A 26,374-nucleotide genomic window follows, 5' to 3' on the forward strand; every position below is an offset into this window, starting at 1 on the left:
ATGTTTAGACAATTATTTAATGTGTTTTTTTCCAAACTTATTAATATCCAAGTCTATTTGATCTTAGTGATGGCATTATTTATTTTATTACATTTATTAAGCATAAATTTTTTTAATAAAGTATTAAGTAAAAATGTTTAATTTTATTCATATCAAAATTAGATCTATTTAGCAATAAACTTTTATAAAATTATATATAATTTTTAATTTCTGAAATTAAAAATTTTCATTGTAAATAAAAGAATTGGTAGGAAAAAAAAAAAATCGGTCCTCAAGTAAAGGCTTAAAGAGCTAAAAAAATTTTAAGGCAGAACCTGTGGGATTAATTATTTTAAAGGAGGCTTATATATCATACTAATAAACTTTAGAAATTGCTTACATACATCTAAATGCCGCTGTCCGGTTCAACTTTTTTACAACCGTCAGAAGCTCACGATCTATTTTCTCTCCAAACAAACGGGTCACTAGTAAACATCATTGGATAATTAAGACATTGACTTCCCAGGTGTCCTAATTTCTAATTTTCTTATAACAACTGTGAAGAGCTGTTGACATAAGGGTTAAAATCTTTTTATTTGATAACTCAAATGGAGCTGGACTTTTCATGGATACATTTCCACTTATCTTGCTTGCAGGCATTCCGATCATTGTTGCCAATTCTTCTGCTTCGTCTTGTGTCTTAATGACATTATCAAAGTAAATGTACCTGCCAAACGCTGTCTTATCCATGGCCTCCATCAAACAAGCATGTGCTTCTGCTAGTTTCATTACATCAGCTGTTGCTAGTACCCCATCTCTGAACATTTCCTCAGCTCCTGCAATTTTCAACGTTGAAAAACTTGCTCCACAACTTAGCCCAACAGTTGATTTTCAAAGAGATTTTATTATAATTATTGATTATTAGGAGTTGAAAATTGTTTTACCTTTGAGATATGCAATTGTAGCCGTTGGATTTGAGTGGATGAAGTGAGGTCCAGTGATGAGGGCTGGACAGATGGTGACCAATTTTAAACCAGTCTCCTTTGCTATTCTCCATGCAGCCCTCTCTGCTCTTAGTTTACCCAAGGCATACCAAAGCTGCATGTTTTAGGAAAATTATTAACTTTTTCAAAATTTGCAGAAAGAGTAAAATTACTTCAGCAAGAAAATCAAAACATAATTTTAGATATATTTATTAAAAAATACAATACGTAAAAAATTATTTTGTTATTTTAATATTTCTATAACTAACAAATTTAATTTTAAATTACTTTTTAGATGTAGCTGCAAGAAACAAGTATATTAAATTCACTGCGGAGATTTTTGCATAATTCTTTATTTATTTTGAGTCAATTAATTATGTTTTTTTTTCTGTAAAATATATTATAAAATACAATAAATAATTTATTGTATAACATTTTTATTTGGCTTGATTGTAAATATATTTTATTAATTATAAAATCAGTGAATAAAATATAAATATAATATATTTTCGTTGTGAGTAAATTTAAATGATTAATTGCATAATAAATATTTTTATTTATTGTATTTTATAATATATTTACATGAAAAAAATGCAATTTAATTTTAATTTAGTCAAAATACTTAAAGCAAGAATGCGTAAATCTCCAAAATAAATTTAATCTTAGGGCCAAGAAGCTCTTAAATACTTCATAACCAGTTTACATTTAAAAGTGTTTTTTTTTTTTTTTTACATTAACTTTAATCCATGATTCATTTTTTAAAATAAGAATTCAAATAAATTTTTATAACATAACGTATGAGTTTAATTCCTTTTAAAATAAATTTTTTTAAATTAAATATAAAAAAATAAATCATGAAAAAATATGTAACTCATAATAATGAATTACCTTGTTGTCCATGCAAAGAGATTCATCACTCCAAGAGTCATGGTTAATTACAGAGGAGAGTTCTTGTAATGAAGCATCTCTCCATACACATGCCAGAAGTGAAGATGTGAGCACACAATTCCTCACTGATGGTGTTCTTGAGCATGCCATGATTACATTTTCACTGCCCTTCTCTTCTATTTCAGCCATGGATTTCTAATACATTCAACACAAAATTACAGTTATTTATTTTTCTACTGAGGATAAAGTTATTAATTTAATTATATACTCTTTCCGTCTTCATTTTACTTTTTTACATATATTAAAAAAAATAATTTTTTTAATTATACTGTTTTAAAAATATTAAATTTTATTAAATTCTAATAGATATTTTTAAAAAAATTTAAAATAATGTAAAATTAAATAGAATTATAATAATTAATTTATATTTTATTATATTTGAGTAAGAATATGGAGAGATCCATCGTATACAAAAATAAATTTATTTAACAAATATAAATAGTATTTAGTATTCATGTATATTTTACAAAGATAATTTATTTTATTAACTTTTTAATTATATTTATGTTAAAAATATTAAATTTAATTAAATAAATATTAATTTAGAAAAATAATAATTAATGAAAAATTATAATAAAAATAATATAAAATTAAATAAGTTATAATAGTACACTTATATGTTAACCATGATATAGACAATAATTTTAAAATAATAAAAAAATTAATAAAAATTATTAAGGAATGGAGTAATATTTAAAATACTAATAGATTAAAAAATTTAATATGTTTAAAATTAAATTTTTGACTAAGAAAATATTTTGAAAAATATGGATTAGTTTTTTAATTTTTATATTTTAAATTAAATTAAATTTAAATCTTATTTGATTGGGTAATTCAATTAAGAAGTTCAACTTTTCGGTAAGTATGAAAATTATTTATACTTGATTGGTATTTCTTTTTAACTATAGGTCTTTTCCACTTTATGAGAAGTCAAGAGTTTCTTCCTCTGAATAGAGGAAAATAATTTATTTACTCTAATTTAATTAAGTTATAATAAAGTATTAAATTAAAATTTTTTTAATTAATTTTTAAAAAAATAAAAAAGAAAATAGATCTAGAGAATCTGTACGGCACACAGTTTTTTTAATTTTTTCTTTGAATTGCAAACATGGCTAAAATGCATTTACGCACACGCTTTGACTTTGTTTCCAAGAGACTTCAATGCGCCTAAATATAGTTAATGTGTTCCATCCCCACAAATTGACATTCCTTTCTAAACAAGAATATTATTAATGGAAATGCAGAATATATAATTTTACTTTTATATTAATTGAAATTAAATTATTAAACACTTAAATTAAAATTATAATATATTTAATATTTAAATTTAAAAAAATTATTATAATTAAATATAAATTAATTATATTATTAATAATTTATTAAAAATAAGTAAAAGTTAATTACACATATTATTGACTATATTTTAAATTTTATTAAATATACTTTTATATTTTTATAAATTAATAAAGTTAAAACAATGATATGGTTAATTTTTATTTAATTATATAATATGTTATAATTTTAATTCAGATTTTTTTTAAGTTTAACTGTTTATTTTGAATTTGATATTTTAATTTATTTTAAAATATTTTTTTAAAATTAAAAAATTTAGTTATGCCACTTTAAAAAACTAATAAAAAATTAATCACCTCATGATTAAAATTAACTGAATGAATAAAAAATAAATTTCTTATATTTTAATATATTTTTAAAATAAAAAACTAATTAATATTTCATTTAATTCATAATTTCTATTCATATTTCTTTTTTTATTATTTTAAAATTATTATCTATTTTTATTTTTTATACTATATAATTATAATTTAATTTTTTTAATATTTGATAAAATTTTGATATATCTAAAATAATTATGCATAAAAAAGCAAAATAAATAAAAATTATCAAGAAAAGTATAATTTATTTAATTTTTTTCTAAATTATTTAATATAAGTTGGTGTGCAGTGAAAGGCCAGGGGAAAGAATTGAAGGAACTCACAGAGTAACCAGAGAGGCCAGCAGGGTCGGTAAAGGAAGCGGTGTGGAAGACGCCACGACAACCTTCGAATGCTTCCAATAAGCTTTCTATTTGAGTTAGCTTCGCCATTACTGCTTTTATACTATTATTGCTGTTCGTCCCTTCCACCTCCCTCACTTTCTCCATCTCCTCTGCATTTCAATCCCCATCAAATCCATTTCATTTAATACTACCTTAATTTATCTTCTTTATTTAATATAAATTTATTAACTAAGATAATAAAAATATTTATTATTTAATATTTAATTTCAGAAACTTTCAATTTAAGTTTTAAAAATTTTTTAAAATTTATTAACTAAATAATATTTTTTAAAATCCATTCACTAAATAATAAGTTTACACACAATTTTTTAAAATAGTAATGTATTAGTTAATTTTTTAAAAAAATAATTTGGTATGCAATGATAAGATAGATGGCGTATTAATGGAAAAAAAAATAAATTTATTGTTTTAACTCTATTAATTAATTTTTTTTTAAATTAATATAAAAAAAAAAACTTGGAGGGAGTAATCATGTTACAGACAATTCACCTTCTGTATGGACGATGATTCTGACGGAGTAGCCACGACGGAGAAGGCGGTTGACGATGGCGAGACCAAGAAAGGAGACACCACTAGTAACGCAAACGAGCTTCTGTGCACCATCGTCTTCGACATCGAAATCTTCGGACGGAAAACGCGATCCCTGGAAATCTTCTTGGTCTTTTCTACGGCCGAGTCCGGCGCAGGCAACCAGCAAGCGCTTCAATTCCTCCATCTCCGTGAACCTCCTCTCTTCAGACTCTATAAATCCCATTTGGCTGTGCAGGTTAAATAAACTGATAAGCGATGTGTAGACAGGAAGAAGAAGCGACGGAGGTGGCCGTACTTGTTGAGGAGCTATTTTTCACTGCAACTCATAGCAGAGAGATGATCAAGTTGGTTGGCTAAAGAGCAAGCAGCCCCCACTTATCTATAAATAACTAGTTTTCTTTTGAATATTCAGATTTATAAATTTATTATTTTAACTTTAAAATTTATATACACATGTCTATAGAATAGTATAGTTTGTCTTTATTTCCTTTTAGAAAAAAATCATTGTTTAATTAATGAGATATGTTACTCCCGCTGCGGGAATAATCGCCTTCAACTCACGAGAAAAAAAAAAAAAAAAAAAGCAATAACCATAAAATTATTAGGTATAAGGCTAATTAAATTTCATGTGTTTTTATTCAAACGTTAAATAAATTTAATTTAAAATTATGAGCTAATTAAATTATTATATTATTATTTAAGAGTTAAATAAAATTTTATTTAATATAATATAATATTTCATGCGATAAAATTTTATTTTTAAATTTAAAAACTTATATAATTTATATAAATAATATATAATTAAATAAATGAAATAAAATATACTAATATATATAAATAATTAAATATTAATAAATAATTAAAATTAATTTCATAAATAAAAATATTATCTATTTTAGAATTTTTATTTCATTAATATAATTAATTAAATTTAAAATTATTATTTTTAATTTATACTTAAAAATATAAAATTATTTATTTTGATGATCTTTCTAATATTTATCTAAAATTTGAATATATATTTCAATAATATTTATTTTGAAATTTAACCTTAATTTGTTTTTAGATATTTTATTTTACTTTCTTAACAAACTTTAAAATTAATTTAAAATAATAAAATTACCATCTAATTTATATTCTTATTTAAAAAATTTTAATATTAATATATCATATCGTTTGTGATTTTCTTAATTAATTTAAATAATAAATAAAACTATCAATTATTTTAAAAATTAAATACTATATTCTCCCCGTTTTCACTTATTTTCATCGGTAAAAAAATAATAATAATATAAATTCAAAATAAAACTTTCTTTTTAATTTTTTGCGTGGAAAATTTCTAAAATTAGCAAGTTGGGACCGGACAACCATTCCATTTATTTCAGAATTGGGTAATAAATGAATGGGAAGAAAAATCCAAACCAAATTTTCTAACAAACAAACCAAACTCTAATATGAGGTTGTAATAACGGGCATGACGTGGACTGTTCCCCATTTTCTTTATAGCATAGCTAACACCATCTACACTTCTCTCTTCTTCCAACTAATTTGAATTTATTCACCTAATTTAATGTCTTAATTTTAGTATTTAACTAAAGGAAACTTAAAAACATTAATTTTTAATATTTTTTCCATTTTATAATTTTTATCTAATTTATTTTTGAGATAACTTTTTTATTAACTTTTCAATTATATATTATTTTAAAAATATTAAATTTTATTAAATACTAAAAGATATTTTAAAATAAAATAAAATAAAATTAAATAGAGCTATAATAATTAATTTATATATTATTATAAAAAAGACAATAATTTTGAAATAATATTTAAAAAATAATTAATAGAAAATATTTTTTTAATTAAAAAAATCTTTTTTTTAAATTCTTTTTTGAATTTGGACAATCATATTAATATTTTTATATATAAAATTTTATTAATATTATTTACTTTAAATTAAAATAAACCAATGAAAATAAGTTACTTAATTTTTTAAAAAATATTCTCTATGTAAAATATTTTTTAAAAAAATATTTTAAATGTTTTTTTTTGTTGGAGTTTAGTTACGACCAATCATCAAGTATTACAAGCGTTTCAATTTGACCTCGGTTGGTTTTATGAAAATATTTTCTATTCATATATATATATTTTATATTTAGAGTAATAAATAATTAATAACGAAAAATACTTTTTTTTTATTCAAATTACAAAATAAATCATATTTTTTAATTTTAAATATTTTATTAATATCATTATATATAAATCTATTAATATGCTTTTTTTTTTTTAACTACAATCAATAAATTTTATTTATTGATGAGAAGTTTGATCAATATAACTCCAAATAATTCGGTAGCTCAAGTTGGCAGCGGCTTGTCATATCAGGAGAAATATTCATGCCAAAAAAAAATCATAAATTTATATATTTTTATTTTTTAAAATTATTATTATTTATTTTATTTTAATAAAAATTTATAAAAATAAAATTAATAAAATTAAATTTTTTACAAAATATATTCAAAGAGGATTAAATAATTAAAAAAAATTCAAAACTCATAAAATGTATTCCATCCATGTAGAAAAATATTATAGAAATGAAAATTTATATGACTAATACTTTATATTAACTATTTAAATTTATTTATATCATACTGTTAAATAACTAATACTTTATATATATATATATATATATATATATATATATATATTTACACTAAAATTTAAATATCATTAGTTTATAATTATGTATATAGTATGTTTAAAATGTTTTTAAAAAAAATTCGTTTTAAAGTAAAAATTACACATTTTTAAAAATTTATATAAATTAAAATTATAGTATGAAAATATGTTTTTATTATTTTCAATCTATTTATTATTTATTGGTAGAAAAAAAAATCTATTTATTGTTTATATTGTTCATAATAGGTATGGGTTTAGCTTCTGGTTATGGGCTCTCAAAGTTGGGCTGCTAAATGTGACAATATGTCTTATCCCAAAAGAAAAGTTCCATTGCTATATTTGCATCTCTCTGCTAGTAAAGCTCTCTCTGATTCTTATGCTGGTAAAGAGAGTGATGGGAAGTTCCGTCCAGCAGTTCACAGTCCCCCACAAGAACCTTTCGCTGGATATAAAGGTATGTAGTTTTGTTCTTTTACTGCTGCAGCTCAACCTTGTTGTTTTTGTTGTTGTTTATATTTTGCCCTTTACATGCTCGCTTAAATGCCCAGGACAATATCTTTGTGACTACAATCACAAAGGAGCTGCTTTTTACTGTTATCAGTTACTTATTAGGCAGTTTATGATTAATGGGTTGCTCGAATTTTGCATGATTCAATGTAAAATTATGCAACCGATGTGGGATTCAACACCCCTCACGCCCAGAATTTTTACAGGTGCCTGACATATTTATAGAAGGCGCACTAGCGAATGGAGGTTCTGATGCCATGTTAAATTTGGGTCAGGTCTAACCCATCCAAAAGTTAGTTCAAGGGAGGGGTGCCTATGACCCATACAAGGGTCACACTGCCCCTTTCCACATTGTGCATATACATCAGAATATATTGGTGATTGCTTTCTAGTTGAAATGGTTTTTTTTTTGGTGTATGTTACTGATCTTTCAAAATTCCCATTATATTTTTCTTGGCTCGAATGTGTTGTATTGATCTGGGATTTTGCAACTGTAAAGTTTTTGAGGAGTAATTGAGTTCAATCACAAGCAAAAATGGGTCTTGAATCTTGATTGAGTGATTGATTATTGGAGAATGCTGGGGTTAATGTGCTATGATGGAGTAATCCTACTAGGAAAATGATGTGGCATCGGAATTTCTTTATTAGTTTGAGCCATTTAAATATTTAACTCCACAAGATAATGAATAAGCATGATTTTCTACTTTGGTTTGCCTGCTATTTTTGGCTTTAGTAGACTGGGGATATCAAAGTTTTAGGGTTTCGTCACTATTTGGTTTCCAACTATTAAACTTAAGGAACATTAAGACTATATTTGTAATTTTTTTTCCAGGTTTTTGCATGCATTTATTTTACACATTGAATTGAACACCTATAAGCTCGAGAACTGCAAACTTTTGTTCTTCTCAATGATGTTGTAATGTTGAAAATTGCATTGTGTTACTTAGAGAGTGTTTGTCTTAACATATAAGCAGGTTAACTCAGCTGATAAGCTCTAAAAACAAACTGACTTGTTCTTTTATAACATCTTTTGACCTTATAAGTTCAACTTATAAATTAAAGAAAAGTTGTGTCAACTAGATTTCCATTTTGATGCTTATAACGATTAAGCTTGTAAGCTGGTTTGATTAAATAAATTATTATATTGCTCTTATTTAATTGTAAAACTTCACCACATCACTTTATTAATGTCTATTTTAATACTTTTAATAATAAATATGCTTACAAGCTAATTGTTACTTAACATATCAACTATTTATCAGCTACTTATAAACATTTTAACCAAGTACGTAATTGCTTAACCATTTAATTTTGAATGCTTATAAGCATCAAATAACTTATGAGCACTATAAGTTAATTTTTATAAACTAAGCCCAACACCCTCTTAGTCTAGTGTCTATCAGCCATAGTGGATGGACAGGTTTATCCTAGCGCTAGAATTTCAGATTTAATACTGGGTCAATTGCATGGTGTCTAATGGCTTATATAAACTAAATACATCCACATGCATGCTAAACTCCATTCTCTTTCTATTGTGTTTCAACTACTGGTATCTACCTCAGTAGTAAGCATGTTGTCATAGTATTTTCTTTCATTATTTCACTGCTGCACTAAAATACACACTGTTAGCTTGTTGTGCTTCTCAAATGTCACTTTGTCAAATATTCTTATTTATGTTTGTCTGCTTGACAGGGGAACAAAACAGACATAGTCATTTGCAGTTATGATGACCATATTTTGGTGAGTTTGAGTTTCCCCATTCGTTTATATTTTTTTCTTATTTCTGCAAGGGTGTTCTGATGTTTAAAACACTTCTCAGGTGATTGCTACCCAAATAGGGACCATGGGGACAATACTGCATGCCAGGTCTGCATCCTTTTTCTGTTTGAAGTAGATATATACCTTTGTTGTTTTGGTTTCAACTTTGTAACAATGACTTGGTAAGTTGTTTGCAACTGTTGCTGTGTCTTAGCATTGTATACAACATTTCAATTTTTACAATGTTACAACTTGTCAGCCTGTCAACCAGAACATAATATGTTACAAGCCTATTGTAGCATAACCTTTCATATGGTTACATGATTTGGGATGCTTGAATTTCTGTGGTGCTTAGATTTGTTTGATATTGCTGTTGAAAAAACTACTGTTAAGAAAACACTTGTTTAAATGTGTTAGAGAGGATATTAAAAATTAATTGAAACTTAAATTTGATATATTTTATTCATAAAAACTCTGAATGGCAAAATAGATTCTTTCAACCTGCCTTTTTCAGTGTCATCTGAAGGTGTTTTTTTTTTTTTTTTTTTTTTTTTTTTTCCAATCTGAAAAGTTCTTCTTGGCCTAGAACCTCAATGCCAAACTGGGTCTTACTGTATTGAGTCCTGACGTACATTTACCCATTTCTCTATGCAAAACTCGTTTGTATTTGCAAGAAATACTTCAGACTTCTACAGTTTATATTCTTTCGTGTATCATTCCTAATGATAATAATACTGTGAAGTAGATAGGTATTCATCTGGGCATTCTCATAAACCAATTAGCTTGAAACAGTTGTGTGAAATAGATTTTCATTTTGGTACTTATAAGCACTAAACTTAATAAGCTGATTTGACTAAATAAGTTACTATATTGCTCTCATTTAATTATAAAACTTCACCATGTCACTTTATTAATATCTTTTTTAGTAATTTTAGTAATAAATGTGCTTACAAGCTGATTGTTACCGTTTAAAATGAAAATATGTATTGACTTAATTTGCACAGGAATGGAGAGTCTTGAATTGCTCTATTCCTTGTTTTGTAATAAAAATCTCAAAATAGACAATACATATTTCCATTTTAATCCCCTTAATTGGAACTGTTTTTGAGAGGTCAAATCATAAATTGTTTTACTGGAAAAAAAAATGTATTTTTGTTCTTGTGTCTTGCTACATATGATCGTTTGCGGCCCATGGTCATGAAGACAATCTGTGAGCAACTCTCCCTCCCTGTTAAATGGTTGGCTTCTTAACCCAGATCCAAAGGCCATGAAATTTTAAGGTCAATAATTGGCTTTCTGAGCCTAAAGGAAGGCTTTATGTAGAAAGGTACAAGAATGAAGATGGCTCAAAAAATAAGCCATGATAATATAATCAATGTCTCTGTTTCCAGGAAGGAGGAAGGGGTGTCGATCCACCCCACTTTCAGTGTCTCTGTAATATTTGGCAAACGAGATGAGGTAAGATACTTAGTCTGCATTACCTCCTGTTAATTTCAATCTTCGCTTTATGCTTAAATTTGGTTGAACACAAATATGTGCAGGCAATGCTCGTGGCATGTGCTAGGCAACTGATTGAACACATAAGGTTGTTTTATTTACTTATTTATTTTGAATTTAGCAGGATAAATATGAAATCATGCTGCTTATAATCAAGGCCTTTATTTTTATTATTACTATTCGGTCCGTTTCTGGTTATGTTCTGTTGACACTTATTTGTTTGTCATGGCAGTAGTTCAGGTTCCTCCAGGCCATTGGTGCTGTCTCTTGGCCTTAAAGACCATTCCATGGTATTTTCAAAAGATGACTTCTTTTGAACAATGAAATATATTTACTTATCTTATATGAACTTCATGCTATGCAGGAAACACTTAAAGGGATTGTTTCTGCTGTAGTTGAAAATCGAACGTGGTAAAAAATTACCCCTTTGGATTCCTAACTTAGCATTTCCATCTGATTTTCTTGAGACTTTTCATGGATGTAACCTTGGAGCATCAGTGATGACAATTTCATTCATGATCTGAGGATAAACTCCTCCTTTTCTTCTCCTCACTGTATTATTTCTTTATTTTCTTTTCCTTTAGTTAGGAATACAAATCTTGTAGATGCTTTCCTTATTTTCAAGGAAAGAGTATTGAATAATTTCCCCTTGATAAATGACATGATCTTGAATTTAAAATTGGAAAAAGAAAAACAAGAAATAGTATTTATGTTAAGACTGTTTGATTTGAGCAGCTCGATAAATGAGGTACTTTTCGATCAATTATTGCAAGGAAAAGAAAATGGGTCTTGCCTTCTTGGAATGCATTGGCTCCCAATGAACACTGGTACACACCTTTGCGTAGTGAATCGAATTTAGATAAATTCTTTTTCCGTAGGAGACAGAGAGCAGGAGATCGAGGAAATAAATGAGAGCCAAACTGTATTATAATTACAAGGCCTCATAAATTACAGCACGTCACACATGATGTGAGACTCAACCAATGGCATCTTAAAATTTGGTGTCCGCCTTAAGAACATGTTCATACTTATATGATTACACTAGAAATACAAGATGCCTTCATACCTCACAAGTGCTGGGTAGATTGTCACAATCTTGTCACTTTAGAATAATCGGAGCCGCCAAAGACATTATAAGCCTCTTTTTCTTCACTTATAGACCAGAGCATTCAACTGTCTTTCTAACTGCAGACATAAAAGAGTATTCATAACTGACGATGCAGTTACAGGTTCAACAAAAAAATACACTGTTAAACAGTATGTGTATGTACCATTACAAATTTGATCCACCATTTTATGCCAAATCAGCACAGTATGAAAAAGAATGAACATTGGAGGATTGATTATTGATATGTTGCTAGATAATCTTCAATGAGAAAATAAAAATAAAATGCAAAAATAAGTAATGATAAATGAATTCCCAAATCAAACGAAGTTGCTGTTGATACAAACACTTTCTTAAATATATTTGTTAAGAAAAGTTAATAATCAAATTTTAAAAATAAATATGACATATTTTAGTCAAAAGAATATCAAGATGACAAAATAATATTTTTCAAACAGCATCTAAAATGGGACTTTTTCTGAAAAACAGTTTTGACCCCTAAACCTCAATACACAAAGGCACTGAGTGTAGCAAATCAATAATAAATTTGGAAGGAACTAAAATGCAAATATATTTCCCTAATATTTCATCTTTCGTGAAGGGCAGGATGCAAAGGAAACTACTATTATCATCATTTTGAGGGGAAGGGAAAAGTGTTTGTTAGCGAGGCTCCAGCACCACATTGATATACTGAAGAAAAAAAAAAAGGAAGTGGTAGGAGCGTTCTGTCATGATGGAGACATAACATCGAGAAACCAAGATAAACGCGCACCTGTGCATTTTTTGTCTTCTGTGTCTGCAATTCCTCAACAAGGTTTCCAACACTGACATTCGAGATAAGTTCCAGATTTATGTCAAAATAGTGACCATAATCTCATTACTAATTTTTGGCTATCATATCATACCTTTGTTGTAGATTAATCAACTGAGCCTGCAGCTCCCTCTCTCTAGCAGAAGCAGGTGATGTCTGCACGTTGTGCAAAATTAAGATCATTTTATTACAGCGGCAAACTTTCCTGAAATTGAATACCAACCTCTACAGATAACTGGTTAAAAGATGATGTTCACATCAGATGGTTAAATTCTTTTCAGAAAATATGACTGAAAAATGGTTAAGGCACCTCCATAATTCAGAGCGATGATGACTATTTATATGGATAATTTACTTGGATATGATCAAATAAAAAATTATGCATTTTCTAAAGCAATAATATCTTATTATTGCTCAAATTCATACTAAGAGATTTTGTAGTTTTACATAGCAAAATAGCATGTTTTGTTAGAAATTCTTGCACGGAAAAGATTTTCTTTCTATTTTAGGGAAAAAAGGTTTACTTACCTGCAAAAGGTCATTTATGGCCGCTTCAGCCGACTGCATTTGCTTGCCTACAGATGAGGTAATACCAGAGCTTTGTTCCACATTCTTGATCAATTTAACAATTTCTTCCTGTCAACAACATAGAACAAATTTTGACATAAAATGCATCGACAATGAAAATATGATGCATACAGGAAACTTACTCTTTGTATGGTGTTCTTCTGCAAAATACAATGCAGTGATGGGAGAACTGAGGCAGCCGTAGGGTTTGATGTTGATGGATTACTTGAACCTCCACAAGTAGGACTGAAATAACAGTTTGTCGGACTCTAAATTCAGAAAAATAATGGCAATGGTTAGAAATCCATTGCCTAGAGGATAAATTTCTAAGTTCAAAAATGTAATGTAATCAAGTGTCACAGAGTACGTCAACTAAAACAGTGACTTAAAGATCAAGCTCCAAGTTCACAGGAAAAAGGGAAAATTTAGAAATTAAAACCTCCAAATCACCAAACAAACATCACATGGAAAATAAAATTTAAACCAGAAGCACTAGACTCAAGTATTTTATTTTTCTATGAAACAAGCTGACATGTAGCTTAAAAGGAAACCTAACTTCGCCTCTCTCTCTCTCTCTCTCTCTCTCTCTCTGATGCAAACAAAACTCGTTGGAGGGTATACACAAAGGTTTCAGCTTCAAGACAAATAAACTAGTGAGCAAATATACTTGTGCTGATGAAAGGTGTTAAATTGGAACTCCAAACACAATTCTAGAAAGATTGAGTCCCACTTATTTTCATTAGTTAATTGATCAACAGAATGAGTGCCACAGTTAGGGCAAGTTATGAAACTAAATTTTGACCACAATATGTGAACTCTCTTCGTGTCAGACAGATAGAAATCAACTACTTGCTTCTAAAGGCTGGGCCTTGTTGACCTGAGATCATATAATGTTAATCAAAATACCTTTGGGCTGAGATCTGCTGAAGTGACCTTGAAGCGTCCTTTACGTTGGACAGCTGCTCCTTCTGATAAATCCTCTGCTGCATGAACAGATGTAACAAAATTTTACATGTTTAGAAAGATAAACATTTAATATCTCCTATCATTACTAGTATATGGGCTAGTGAAATGTTTATAACCTGTGATATTCTTTTGCCTTGTGATTATTTTTTTTATATAAAGATTTGAATATTAAAAATTAAGCAAATTAATTAAAAATATCAAATTTAATATTATTAGTTAATCCTACAAACAAGCATTGAAAATATTATATCTTTAGGTCATATTTTTATAAAGAAATATGTCTTAAATATAATAAAATGATGTAAAAATTTTAAAATTAAAAATTTAACTTTTGGAAGAATTTAATGAATAACATAGTCAATGATGTAGTAGATAATGATATAAGAACTTTTATTATTAAATAATAATGAATTTCTCATTTAAAAAGAGTATAAAATAAAATTAAAATTAGTCTAGATGACAATTGTTAATAAAACAAGTTAAAAATATAAAAAGTAATTAAATTAATATTAAAAAATTATATTACTAAAAACATATCTATATTCACAAATAATTCATGTAATGATATATTAAAAACACAGAAATAGTTCTCTTAGGAAAATTTATATAAAAATACTTCCATAAGAAATATATATTAAAAAAAAGTTTATGTTTACTTCATGTTAAACATAGTGAGATTCTAATATATGCTGTGTAGTGTGTACTAGGCTGGATATTGCATAAGATTTTAGTATGACTACCATATTTCAGTCCAACCCGGGTTTAGAACTTCCTAGCCCATACAACTACTAGGCAAATCTTATCCATCAAATAATACTTCTCTTCATGGTTTAGCAGCTTTTTGTGGATGTAGTAAATGGTCCTCTCACTCGATCTATTTCTTGTAAAAGGATTGCCCCTAGAGTTTGTTGGGAGCCAGTCACTTTTTAAGGCAGCTACTGATGGGGGTCAGGTAAACATAACTTTTGGATCAGCTTGTCAAAACATAAGCTATTCATAATTAAATTGTACAGGTGAAATTTGGAACTTTCAGTTGTCAACTTCTTTTTAACCATGACTGCCAATATTTGACCCCTGACTGCATCATTTTTTTTTTTGGCTTTGTTTTTCCCTTGGGTTTTATGCCAATAATGGTTTGTTGCCTCAGTTTTTGATGCATTGAACCCCTTATTGCTTGCCTGTTTATTGTTTGATTAGTATTACAAAAAAAATGACAAGTCTAATTTTCTACAGCAGGTCCTCAAAAATAAAATTTTGCACAAAGTAATTAACATTTAGATCAAATTCTTTTTTCAATTTACTATATACAAACACGCTTTTGTTCATTGTGTTTAGTTTGTTTTATTAGCAAGAAGCCTGAAGCTGTATATTGAGATATGCTCTCTTGTTAAGTGCTCAATCAAGGATAAAATGATATAACTATTGATTTTATTTGTTGAAACACAAAGAAGAAATATGTGAATTTTATTTTTGTGCAAAATATTTTGCATGAAGCGGAAAATAACTTCATTTATTATTTTGTATGCGTAAAGTGCAATAGATAATTAAGATAGTTTGGTGAACTTATTTTTTAATTTTATATTCAAATCATTGTAGTAAATTAAATGAAAAAAAAAAGAAGAAAGTTAAATTAAACTAGGTGAATTATTTAAATTTCGCTTTTTTTTTTGAATTAGTAAACTTGTAGGAGACCGTTTGTTGAAATTTTAAGTGTTGACTATTTAAATAGATTGTAGTACAACTTCAACTTTAAAATTCAAAAAACTAATTATTTATTTTTTTCAGTAATTAAATGGTTAAAAAGAATTAGATTCCAAGCAGAGAATCTGCCTAGTCAGGACTTGAACACCCAGTCGCCCCTGTAACTCCCGATAGGCCCCTAGTAGCCATTTTGAGTGGCGACTAGGGGCTTGACTACCCTAGATGGGGAAATAAGTTTTTCCCCACCCCATATGGGGAAATATTTTTTTGATTCACACTTTTTACAAAAAGGTCCAGATACACACACTAGAATTACTAATACTATGAGAAAATATAAGATTGCATTTTAATAAATATTAACTAAGCATGTACCTTTTTTAAGAAGCAGCAACTGTTTAAATTGTAATAGGATTATAATCTTTTGTTAAAAAAAAAATATTCTATACTACCCTTTCAAGATATATTTGGATTACTGATTAAGTTAGAGCAAGGTTATGTATCAAGTTGGAATATGATTACATTTGTAATATATTTAAGCTTATAATATGGCATTAGAATTTGGAACAACTTATAAATAATATGAAATATTAAAGGTAATTTTAACGGTTCATGAGTTAGCCCCACATTCATACTTTTATATATATATTATAATAAATTATAGATAGATGGAAATGCATGAGGAAAAATGAATGTGAGATCCACAAGTGACATACCAGATGAAAGGTTATTGGTATCTCTTTTCTGTCGATAGAACAATGGACCACTATGGTTTCGCTCTGATTGATATTTTGGCTGTACAAGATCCCTATAAAATATTTGAAGATACAAGCTATTAATAATTACTAGAACCAGTTGACTTCGCACAGATAAATACCATTGTCAAAAAGCAACCGAATGTCATGTCAACTTCATGATAACATCATGTTGCATCAATGGAGTGTTATGTTTTTATAAATTGATTGCATTTCTACTCCAGTCATTACATATTCAGAAGAAGTCAACTATTCATCTGATGTTAAACAACAAGTAATTAAAAAGAGAGCTATACATAAAATAAAGGTCAGTTAGAATATGAAGCTCACCTGTTCTCATCTCCAACAATAATTTTAGGTGTATTATCAGGCATTAATGGTCCACTCAAAAATTGTTTATGCTCCATAACAACATTATGTGGTATAGAACAGCTTCTCCCAGGATCATCACCTTCATTTGCTTCACTTTCTTGGTTTACAACATTTGCTGACAACTTTGTAAGAACCTGTTGTTCAGAATCAGTTGTAACTTCCCAACTTGGACTAGTTCCATCCATACCATCATCTCCCACATCAAAACAGCCTCTGCATTATAATGCATGGTTGCATAACTAATGAGAAACTAAAACCATCTAATAATTGATACTTTGTGTTAACTCAATATGTCAAAATCACTGTAAAAAACATTACCACTAGTCTTAGAGCCAGTTAACTATATGAAATGCTGACAAATTAGAACCAGAAATGCGAGGACAAGATAACAGAAGATATAAGAAAAAGATAGAATCTCACTTAAGCGCCTGAAGAGGTTTAATAGGAAATGCAGGAAGTGAACTCTCCAAATCATTAAGATCACTGAACCCATCCTGAAACAAAGAAAGATGAATGTGAAACACATGGCAGAATCACCAGGAGTCCTTAGTTTTAAGGAAACACCTGACAATGAAGAAAAAACTACAAAGAAAATGCATATGGAAATTGATACCTCATGACTAGGAGCAGCAGTTGTATGGTTAACCCTTCCAAAGGACAGCCTCTCAGCTGCAAGCTCAACATTATTGTGCCTGTGCCTTTGCTTCACAACCCCATCTGGATCTTCTGCATTTGGAATGCCATCAAATTCCTGTATCTGCAGGTAGCAAAGTGCCAGAGACAGGTAAGAAAAAAAAATAATATAAGTAATTTGTATGAAATATAATACATGCATCAAATCAGAAACTGAAATGACTTACAAGAGCAGCCTGACTTTTCAAATCCTCAAGGTTGAAATTCCAAGCACTGATTCCTTTTATGTACTCTTGCTGCAACAAGACCATAATTAGATTATAAATTCCATCATGTTTGGCCAGAAAGACCAGAAACTGTAAGTAATTTGATTATGTAAAGACCACTGTACAATATACATACGAATGGACACGCACACATGCAAATAAGTAATTTTGTTTTCCCAGAGTATAATTAATTAACTAGGAAAACGTTTGTCGAAATATCACAGGATTATCATTTTCAAGATGTTTCAACAACCAAAACTTCAAACTAAGCCAAGGTATTTCACACTGACAATAACTTACCTTATCTTTTACATAAAAGCCCAATCTTTAATTTACATAACACAAAACTCCCTGTGACTTTCAATAGTCTTTCTCTAGGTTATTTTTGGGGTAAATTTCATATACAATACCTGAACTAATGAATATATAACAGTAAGGTTCTTTAAGTTTAATTTTGTAAAACACAACTCCATAATCTTCAATTTCATTGACATTAAAATACTTTTAACCTTTAGCAGCTAGTTTCCAGGTTTATTGCCGAGGTGTCTCCTCCATAGGGCAATAAACATTATACCTACTCTCTATATATCCTCCAAATAGAATCCTAAAAAAAATTGTATACATAATATATACACTATCTCTCTCAAAGCTATTTTCTCTCCCTTATTGTGCTTCTCTCTCATTCTCTCCTCTTTCTAGATCACTATGTTTCTTATGATTATCACTCTGGGAAATAGAATGAGCCAAATAGGGGAGAGAGAGTGAAAGTGAGACACAGCAAGGGAGAGAAAATAGGTTTGAGAGAGAATATATTTTTATGAATGCTATGTGGAAGATATAAAAGAGAGTAGATAAAAGGTTTATTATCATACGAAGGAGTCACATCAGCACTCGGCCATAAACCTGAAAACTGATATTAAAAATTAAGTCTTTTATGTCAACTAAATTAAAGCTGAGGTATATTACTATTATATTCACAAGTTTCCGGTACCTTTATATACTTTACCTCAAAATAACCTAGAAACCAGCTATTAAAGGCTGCAAGGAGCTTTGTATTACTTAAATTAAAGATTAGGAGATTTTAGGTTACAAATTAAAAATGTGATACCTTACTATTACATACCTCTTGTTAAATTTGGTCAGGCCTAACTCACTCCAAAAACTAGCTCAAAGAGAGGAGTGCCTATGACCCATATAAGGGGCACATTACCCGTTTCCACAAGCGATGTGGGGATTCAACACACCCTTACTGGTGCGTGACGTATTTATAAGAGGTCCAACATCGAATGGGAGACTCTGATATCATGTTAAATTTGGATCAAGCCTAATTGAAACAATCCGGCCCAAACTGGCCCAAATAACTTTTGGACCCACTTTCCACTTGACCCAAAATGATTAACCCAAATTATTTAGTAGTTTCGTGCTAACTAATATATACAATTCCGATTTTCTATCATCTCCCGATATGGGACGACTTCCGCAGCGGAAGCAGACAGCTGACCGTTACACTCGATCCCACTAAATTTTGCGACGTCCTCGTCGCAACTGAATCGGATACAATTGCTAAACCAGAACCGAACCCTCGGGTATTGTGGTTTGCTAGTACCTCAGCTGGCTCCACCTAGTCTCACGTGGGTAACCCTTTCCTCGCAGACCCACTAACTCTGCACAATTTCTCTAACCCAGGGTGGCTCTGATACCAATTGAAAAAGTCTGGCCCAAACTGGCCCAAATAACTTTGCACCCACTTTCCACTTGGCCCAAAATGGTTAATCCAAGTTATTTAGTAGTTTCGTGCTAACTATTATATACAATTCTGATTTTCTATCATCTCCCGGTGTGGGACGGCTTCCGCAGCGGAAGCAGGCAGCTGACCGTTACACTAACTCACCCCAAAAGCTAGCTCAAAGGGATGAGTGCCATATAAGGGGCACATTACCCTTTCCACAACCGATGTGGGATTCAAAATCCCTGAGGTGGGATACCATCAATGTAATTTACCCAACTAAGCTAGTTCAATTTTCTGGTTCTTCAGTCAGATTTTGATAGTCCCATTTTTTGTACAGATCTGTTACCACTAATTCACATATGAATTCAATTTGAATAACTGAATTTAGCAAATATAAGATTCACATTTCCAAATTAAAAAAGAATACATGAAATAACAATGCCAGATATAAGATTCAGAATTTCCTAATTTCAACCAATATATGAACAATTTATACTCTTTTTTTAATTGGAACTTCATTCCTTTTCCGTTGCAAAAGTTTCATCCAAATGAAGAACTTTGCACAGCTTCAATCATTTTTAACTCCAATGGAGAGTTTGAGAAAAAATATTCATGTAACCCTTCCAAACCAAAGTGCAAAGGACCTAAACCCAAATAACTAGGATAATGGAACATAGAAAAATTTATGAAATCTACATAATTCACCTGTGATAATTGCTCTTTATCTTCATATAGAGCCTTATTTTGGACAAGAAGATCCGCCTCTTTTGCCTGGGGAAGAAAAGAGGGGAAAAAAGATAAAGAAAAAAAAGAGGTTGAGGATCATAGAGAAGTTATTCCCCCTTTAATAGAAGAATTTGCAATCATTTCAATAAGCCAGAGACCTTCAGCTCCCTAAAGCGCTCTCCCAAAGGGGCAAGTCCATCAAGAATGGTACGAGCAACATATTCATTTAACCGTGCTTGTTTGAAGAAATTGTGTTTCAAAAGCTTTTCTGCAGTGGGACGTTTCTTTGGATCCTTGACTAAACAAGCAGCCACCATCTCTTTAAATGACTGAAAATGTGTAACACTTTTAAGGGCAACTTCACAAGCATAATAGTGAAAAATGTTCCAACTGAGTAACAGAAATAAACCTTAGAAAATCTCTTGTCTCTTTCGTAGTCAAGTCCTGGAGGAGCATTTTGTAAGGTCATGAGCAAAACCTACAGTCATAATAAAGGAAAGATCAAACTGTGAACAAGTAAAAATAAGCACCAATGAAATGCTTCCAATCTTATTGTAAGTATTAGAAACTAAATTTACTTTCATTGGTGGATACTTGGAAAAAGGAGCATGACCATGAGCAAGTTCAAGAGCAGTTATTCCAAATGACCAGATGTCTGCTCTGTTTACAGAAACAAAAGTTTAGAAGGGTCTCCAAGTACATATTTTGAAACATTGTAGAAAACAAGAACAAGGAGATAAAAGAAAATTAAGAAAAGATCCAAGGTTCACTCACTTAAAGTCATATCCATGTAATTGCTGCATAACTTCTGGAGCCATCCTGAAAGAAAAGTATAAACGGAAGAAAAGAAAATGTTTCCAATCACATATTATAATTCATTTGTTTCTGATATCAACACCAACTCTGAGATTTGATTTCACACAGTAGAACATTGACAGGAAGTGAAAAGGGAAAATAGGTTAGTGAGTTACCAGCAAGGAGTTCCAACAAAGGTATTTCTGGAACGCTGCCTATCACCTGCATCAAACATGCATGCTGATACTCCGAAGTCTGCTAACTTAACTGCTCCATCAGAATCAATTAAGATGTTGCCAGCCTGCAGCGGGACATCCAAAAAACATATAAGAGTTAAAGACAGTAGTGTTCCACACATTGATTGGAAACAAGTTCACAGAATAAGAATGCAATACACTTTTACACAACAACAGAGAGGTAGTTGTAGAGATAAAAGCAATGAAATGTTAATAAATGCTCAACATCCCCCCCCCCCCCAACACACAAAAAAAAAAAGCAAAAACATATGCAGCATTGAAGGAGAAGAGATTAGGTAGTCTTGAAGATGAATGGCTCACAAAGAAAAGATACCGTACTCTCTTTCGAAAAAGAATTAATTTCTTCCACATCTGATCTAGCAAGCATGCAGCCATGCACACTTTAAATGATAGGCAAATTGCATAATCCCATTAAGAAATCCTGCTATTTTGGATTATTTTCTCTTTTCTATTCATAGCATGTGTTCATCTTTTTTACATCTTTCATAAGAAGTCAAACTAAAAGGCTCCATCAGCAATGATAGACCACAAAAAGCAACGAAATTGAAGTAGGTACCTTAACGTCTCTATGGATTTGACCGTGGGCATGAAGATAAACAAGAGCTTTGAGAGTCTCCCGCAATAGTGTAGCAATAACAGGCTCTTCAAAACCCTCCGGATAAGCAGATTTCATTATATGGAGGCAGGATCCCCTGGCCATGTACGGCATCACAACCCAAAGGCTGTGGCCAGTGGTGAAAGAACAATGTGCTTGTAATACATTTGGATGATAAATCAAGCTCATTGTCTGTACCTCTCGCCGCACGCCATCCTGCACCAGTATAAAATTTTTGAAGTATGATAACAAAATACTTCACATAAATGCTTGACAAGACTCGGAAAATCATAGCCCAATGCTTCCAACCAACAGACTGATGATGATGATCTGATCTACTGAAATTTTTTACCAATATCTTCAAAGGGAGTTAAGGATGTTAGTCTGGACAGTGTAGAAATTCTACAGTGCAGATATTTCCAACTTAGTCTTCATAATAAAAAGAATCAAAGATGTTAATCAAAGAATTAAAACAAGGTGCACAAAGAAATGCAGCAAAAACCCTGTGGCCAATAAAGTTCCAGCTAAATGTAAAAGAGAGTTTATACAAAGCTTTCATTCGACTGGCAGTGACTAATGACAACAAGTATTGGGCAGTAAGGAAACAATATGTCCACAAAATTAGTGTAATTGAGATGATAATGCTAAAATGGTCGAGTAGGAAACAGGAAAACTGAGTATATTTAAGGAGAAACAGACACTAATGGAAGAAAAATTACAAGATGCGATGGTGACTCAGATGGTTTCTGCACGATCATTTTATAGGTCATCAAGCACAACATTAAGTCAGTAATAAGTTCAACATATCAAAGTTGTGGGGGAAAATAAAGGTAACGGTAGACTGAGTCTGGGGTGAAGTATGTAAATGGATCTAGCAGCACAATATCTTTCTGTAAGCATAATAGAGAAAAACAATCAGTGTAGTCAACCACAACTAGATTAGGAATTTTATATTAAGGCTTAGATGATTTGAGTTAAAGACATACCAATAGAGATTTTGAATTAGATGCTTATTGTCATAGACAGAATAATGGAACTGAAAATGAAGCATGAACTATGTTGTGAGGTAGTCAACTATTTCTTAGTTGTGATGTTTACAAGTAAACATTTTGATTTCATGAAGTTTCAATAAAAGAAGCAGTGCGTTACCAGAGACTACCTTATGTATTATGACTTCATATGTTAAACAAGTACATGAAGCATAACTTAACCATGGAGCAAAGTTAAGTACTTAACCAACACCTTTCTGGTATATTATAACCCAAGAAATCAACATGAGTATCCAGAGCTTCTAAGGAAAAATGGAAAATGTAATGCACTTACCAGGTCACTGTTGCATCTTTCCAGATCAAGGACCTTAATAGCAACTCTCTCATTAAATGGGATGCAGAGAGCCCTATAAACAGTGGCGCTGACACCTTCACCGATTTCTTCATATAGTCTGTAATCTTTTGCACTTACAGGATACCTTTTCTCTGAAACATGCTCCATAGTTTTCTCTTGTAGCACACCATTAACATCTCCCTTTACTCAAAGATGTATCACAAAACATAAATGAAGTGCGTATGGAGATGGTAAAAGATAAGTCGATGTGGGGTTTCTTCCAGTTTGGTAGCATCTCTCCCTTCTTTAGCATGAAATGTTGTCTGAATCCAGTTGCAACATCAAGATGATACTACCAACTGTTTTTCTTGCATGTAGAACCATCAACTACAATAAACCTAAATTCTCTTTATAGTTTATAACTCCTAAAACTAGACTAGAATAACACTACCTCAGCATGTCAGAAAATTACATTGACAAGAATTAACAAATAGTGGTATTTGATGTCAACGATCCTTGCCTGAACTGTCAGAATCAGTTATAGATTTTTAGAAACTACTTAGGCTGACAAAAGGTATTAGCATGTATAATTAGTAGCAGAATGCAAAACTTTTAATATGCTCCCAAAGCCAAGCAGAGAAAAGTCTTTTTGATTCAGGTGCATGCATTGCACAGTTGAAGAACAACTACGCTTGGACAATAATTTAACTAGAACTGAATGAAACCAAAGGGTAGTAACAGGAGCATTCCTTGAACCTGATGGAGAGAAAAGAAAAGAAAAATCAAATTGCATTCTTGAATAAACATAAAATATCCTCATAACTTTTTTTTTGGGGTGGGGGGGGCTAGGTTGGGAGATCAGAGATTAGAGTATCACTTTAGCATGAAAAGTATGAAAAGCAAGTAAAATAGAAAAGCTCAAGAGAGATTGCAAAGAAAAGCAGAAACAGGAAATACTGTTAAACCTTTATAGCATAGGGTTAAAGCATGAATGAATCAATTAATCTTTTCCAACAAGATACTTCTGCTTGACTGTGTAAGTTTTTTTCCTGGTTAGTGAATACCAGAAAGAAAATATTATCAAGAACATGATTCTGTACACAAATGAACTTTTTCTCTGCCCTTCAGTCTTGAGATAAATTTAAATCTACAACCAGATTACCGTCTTATTGGATTATCTACCACATTTAACATGCATTTCTTGCCCTAATTCTCTCTGTAGAAGATAAAGCATGTATATCTATAATAGGTGCAGTCTCTAACAAATGCAAAAGCATCTTGAATGACAAAAAACAGCTACTAGCCTTACAAGCATTCCAATAGCGGAAAACAAAACTTCACAAAGTTCCGGCTACAAATGAAGCTTCCACGAAATTCAAAAGCAAGCACCTAACACCAGCCATAACTATTTATATAAGCACAGCCCTCATTTCCAATTTCAATCCTTAGGAAAAACAAGCAGCAACTTTAGAATCCAATTGACAATCCCAATTCCGTCATTTGCTAAAAAAAGAAAATAATCAACAATAAGCAATGAAATTAAAAAAAGAATTAAAAGGACAGATGAACCAGGTTGACTAGGGAAATTTCCAGCAAACACAAATTCATAGAATAAGCATTAAAGCTTGAAGATTTCTAAAGCTTGGATTACAAATATGAGCAGAAAGTTAAAAGGGGACCTACCTAGCTGAACTGAAAAGCAAGAACAGAGACGTAGGATTCAGCAGATACGAGAGTAATTCAGTAGTTCAATCTCTATAAATCTGCTGCGAATTGAGGGTCAATAGATGGAATCTACCTCTTCTCTTCTTATGACTTCTATTTTGATGGCAGAGAATATAAACATGAAAATATATTTAAGGGTCGGGTATAATATAGCTAAATTATATTTTTACAGTTACTATTTGATTCTGTATTATAAAATATCTCTCAATTTTTTAAAAATTTAAAAAATTTATTCCTCACTCCTTTTCGTTATTTTTATTCATTTTTTTATTATTTACATTTTATTTTTTATTAACTATTATAATTTTATTTTATTTTAATAAATATTTTTAAATTTTTCTAAGATTTAATAAAATATAATTAAAAATGAATAAAAAATTATTTTTATAAAAAAATTAAAATAAATAAAAATTATGAGATAAAAATAATAATTAGTCTATTTATTAATTTTAATTATTAAATATTAAAATAAAACAAAATATTTTTAATATGAAAATGTTAATTAATAGATTGTTTATAAAATTGAGAAATCAAATAATAAAATTTTTTAAATTATATAAATTAAATACTAAAATATTTAATAAGTAAATAAATAAATTAATATATTTTTATAATTTTAAAAATATTTAATAAATTTTTTAAAATAAAAAAATAATAGAATAAATTTTTCCATAATATAATAACTAAATAGTATATTTTTTTAAATATTTAAAAAATATAATTACCATTTTAACTTTATACTTTAAAAAAATTTACAATTCTATTTATAATTTAAAAATTATTAATTATACCTATACTTTAAACATTTAACCAATTACACACTGCCACCAATGCATAGAAGCACATAAAAAATATTATTTCACATAACTATGTCATTAGTTATTGACAGATTAAGTGGACATAAAAGATATAATTATTAAAATGAGTAACCTATGGAGTTTAACTGATAATTTTTAAAAATATAGAAAAAAAATTGTAAATTTTTATAAAATATAGAGTTAAATTGATAATTTTTTTTTAAAAAAAAATACAATTTTATTTTAATTATTTAATGAGTTAAATCCAGTATATCTTTCATTCTCCTTCCTAAAAAAA

General features: G+C 29.5%; 3 protein-coding genes across 6 annotated transcripts; 1 reads left to right on the forward strand and 2 right to left on the reverse strand.

Moving 5' to 3' along the window:
• Positions 1 to 322: 322 nt before the first annotated feature.
• LOC110604778 (cinnamoyl-CoA reductase-like SNL6) lies at positions 323 to 4,899 on the reverse strand. Of its 2 annotated transcripts, XM_021743081.2 has the most exons (5): positions 4,477 to 4,896; positions 3,907 to 4,076; positions 1,851 to 2,045; positions 924 to 1,077; positions 323 to 815 (listed from the first exon to the last, which is right to left on the reverse strand). In XM_021743081.2, the coding sequence occupies exons 1-5, from the start codon at positions 4,739 to 4,741 to the stop codon at positions 511 to 513; spliced, it is 1,089 nt and encodes a 362-aa protein (XP_021598773.1). In that variant the 5' UTR covers positions 4,742 to 4,896; the 3' UTR covers positions 323 to 510. The 2 variants fall into 2 exon arrangements, with proteins under 2 accessions (XP_021598773.1, XP_043808279.1); XM_043952344.1 differs by lacking the exon at positions 1,851 to 2,045 and having other exon boundaries at positions 4,477 to 4,899.
• A 2,593-nt stretch (positions 4,900 to 7,492) lies between these two features.
• Positions 7,493 to 11,675, forward strand: LOC110604961. Its single transcript, XM_021743242.2, has 7 exons — positions 7,493 to 7,648; positions 9,394 to 9,441; positions 9,521 to 9,567; positions 10,851 to 10,917; positions 11,001 to 11,044; positions 11,189 to 11,246; positions 11,321 to 11,675. Exons 1-7 carry the CDS (start codon positions 7,571 to 7,573, stop codon positions 11,369 to 11,371), a joined length of 393 nt encoding a protein of 130 aa, XP_021598934.2. The 5' UTR covers positions 7,493 to 7,570; the 3' UTR covers positions 11,372 to 11,675.
• Positions 11,676 to 11,852: 177 nt separating this feature from the next.
• On the reverse strand, positions 11,853 to 25,398 carry LOC110605025 (serine/threonine-protein kinase BLUS1). Of its 3 annotated transcripts, XM_043952330.1 has the most exons (21): positions 25,238 to 25,398; positions 24,864 to 25,057; positions 23,555 to 24,310; positions 22,193 to 22,447; positions 21,556 to 21,680; positions 21,359 to 21,403; positions 21,163 to 21,244; positions 20,994 to 21,062; positions 20,743 to 20,913; positions 20,564 to 20,629; positions 18,091 to 18,159; positions 17,844 to 17,987; positions 17,651 to 17,724; positions 17,189 to 17,443; positions 16,820 to 16,911; positions 14,346 to 14,422; positions 13,583 to 13,708; positions 13,401 to 13,508; positions 12,967 to 13,028; positions 12,834 to 12,885; positions 11,853 to 12,141 (listed from the first exon to the last, which is right to left on the reverse strand). In XM_043952330.1, exons 3-21 carry the CDS (start codon positions 23,720 to 23,722, stop codon positions 12,106 to 12,108), a joined length of 2,076 nt encoding a protein of 691 aa, XP_043808265.1. In that variant the 5' UTR covers positions 23,723 to 24,310; positions 24,864 to 25,057; positions 25,238 to 25,398; the 3' UTR covers positions 11,853 to 12,105. The 3 variants fall into 3 exon arrangements, with proteins under 3 accessions (XP_043808265.1, XP_021599011.1, XP_021599010.1); XM_021743319.2 differs by lacking the exon at positions 24,864 to 25,057 and having other exon boundaries at positions 14,346 to 14,419; XM_021743318.2 differs by lacking the exon at positions 24,864 to 25,057.
• Between the last annotated feature and the right edge of the window lie 976 nt (positions 25,399 to 26,374).

The sequence above is a fragment of the Manihot esculenta genome, chromosome 17 (genome assembly GCF_001659605.2).
Source record: "Manihot esculenta cultivar AM560-2 chromosome 17, M.esculenta_v8, whole genome shotgun sequence".
NCBI classification, from domain to species: Eukaryota; Viridiplantae; Streptophyta; class Magnoliopsida; order Malpighiales; family Euphorbiaceae; genus Manihot; species Manihot esculenta.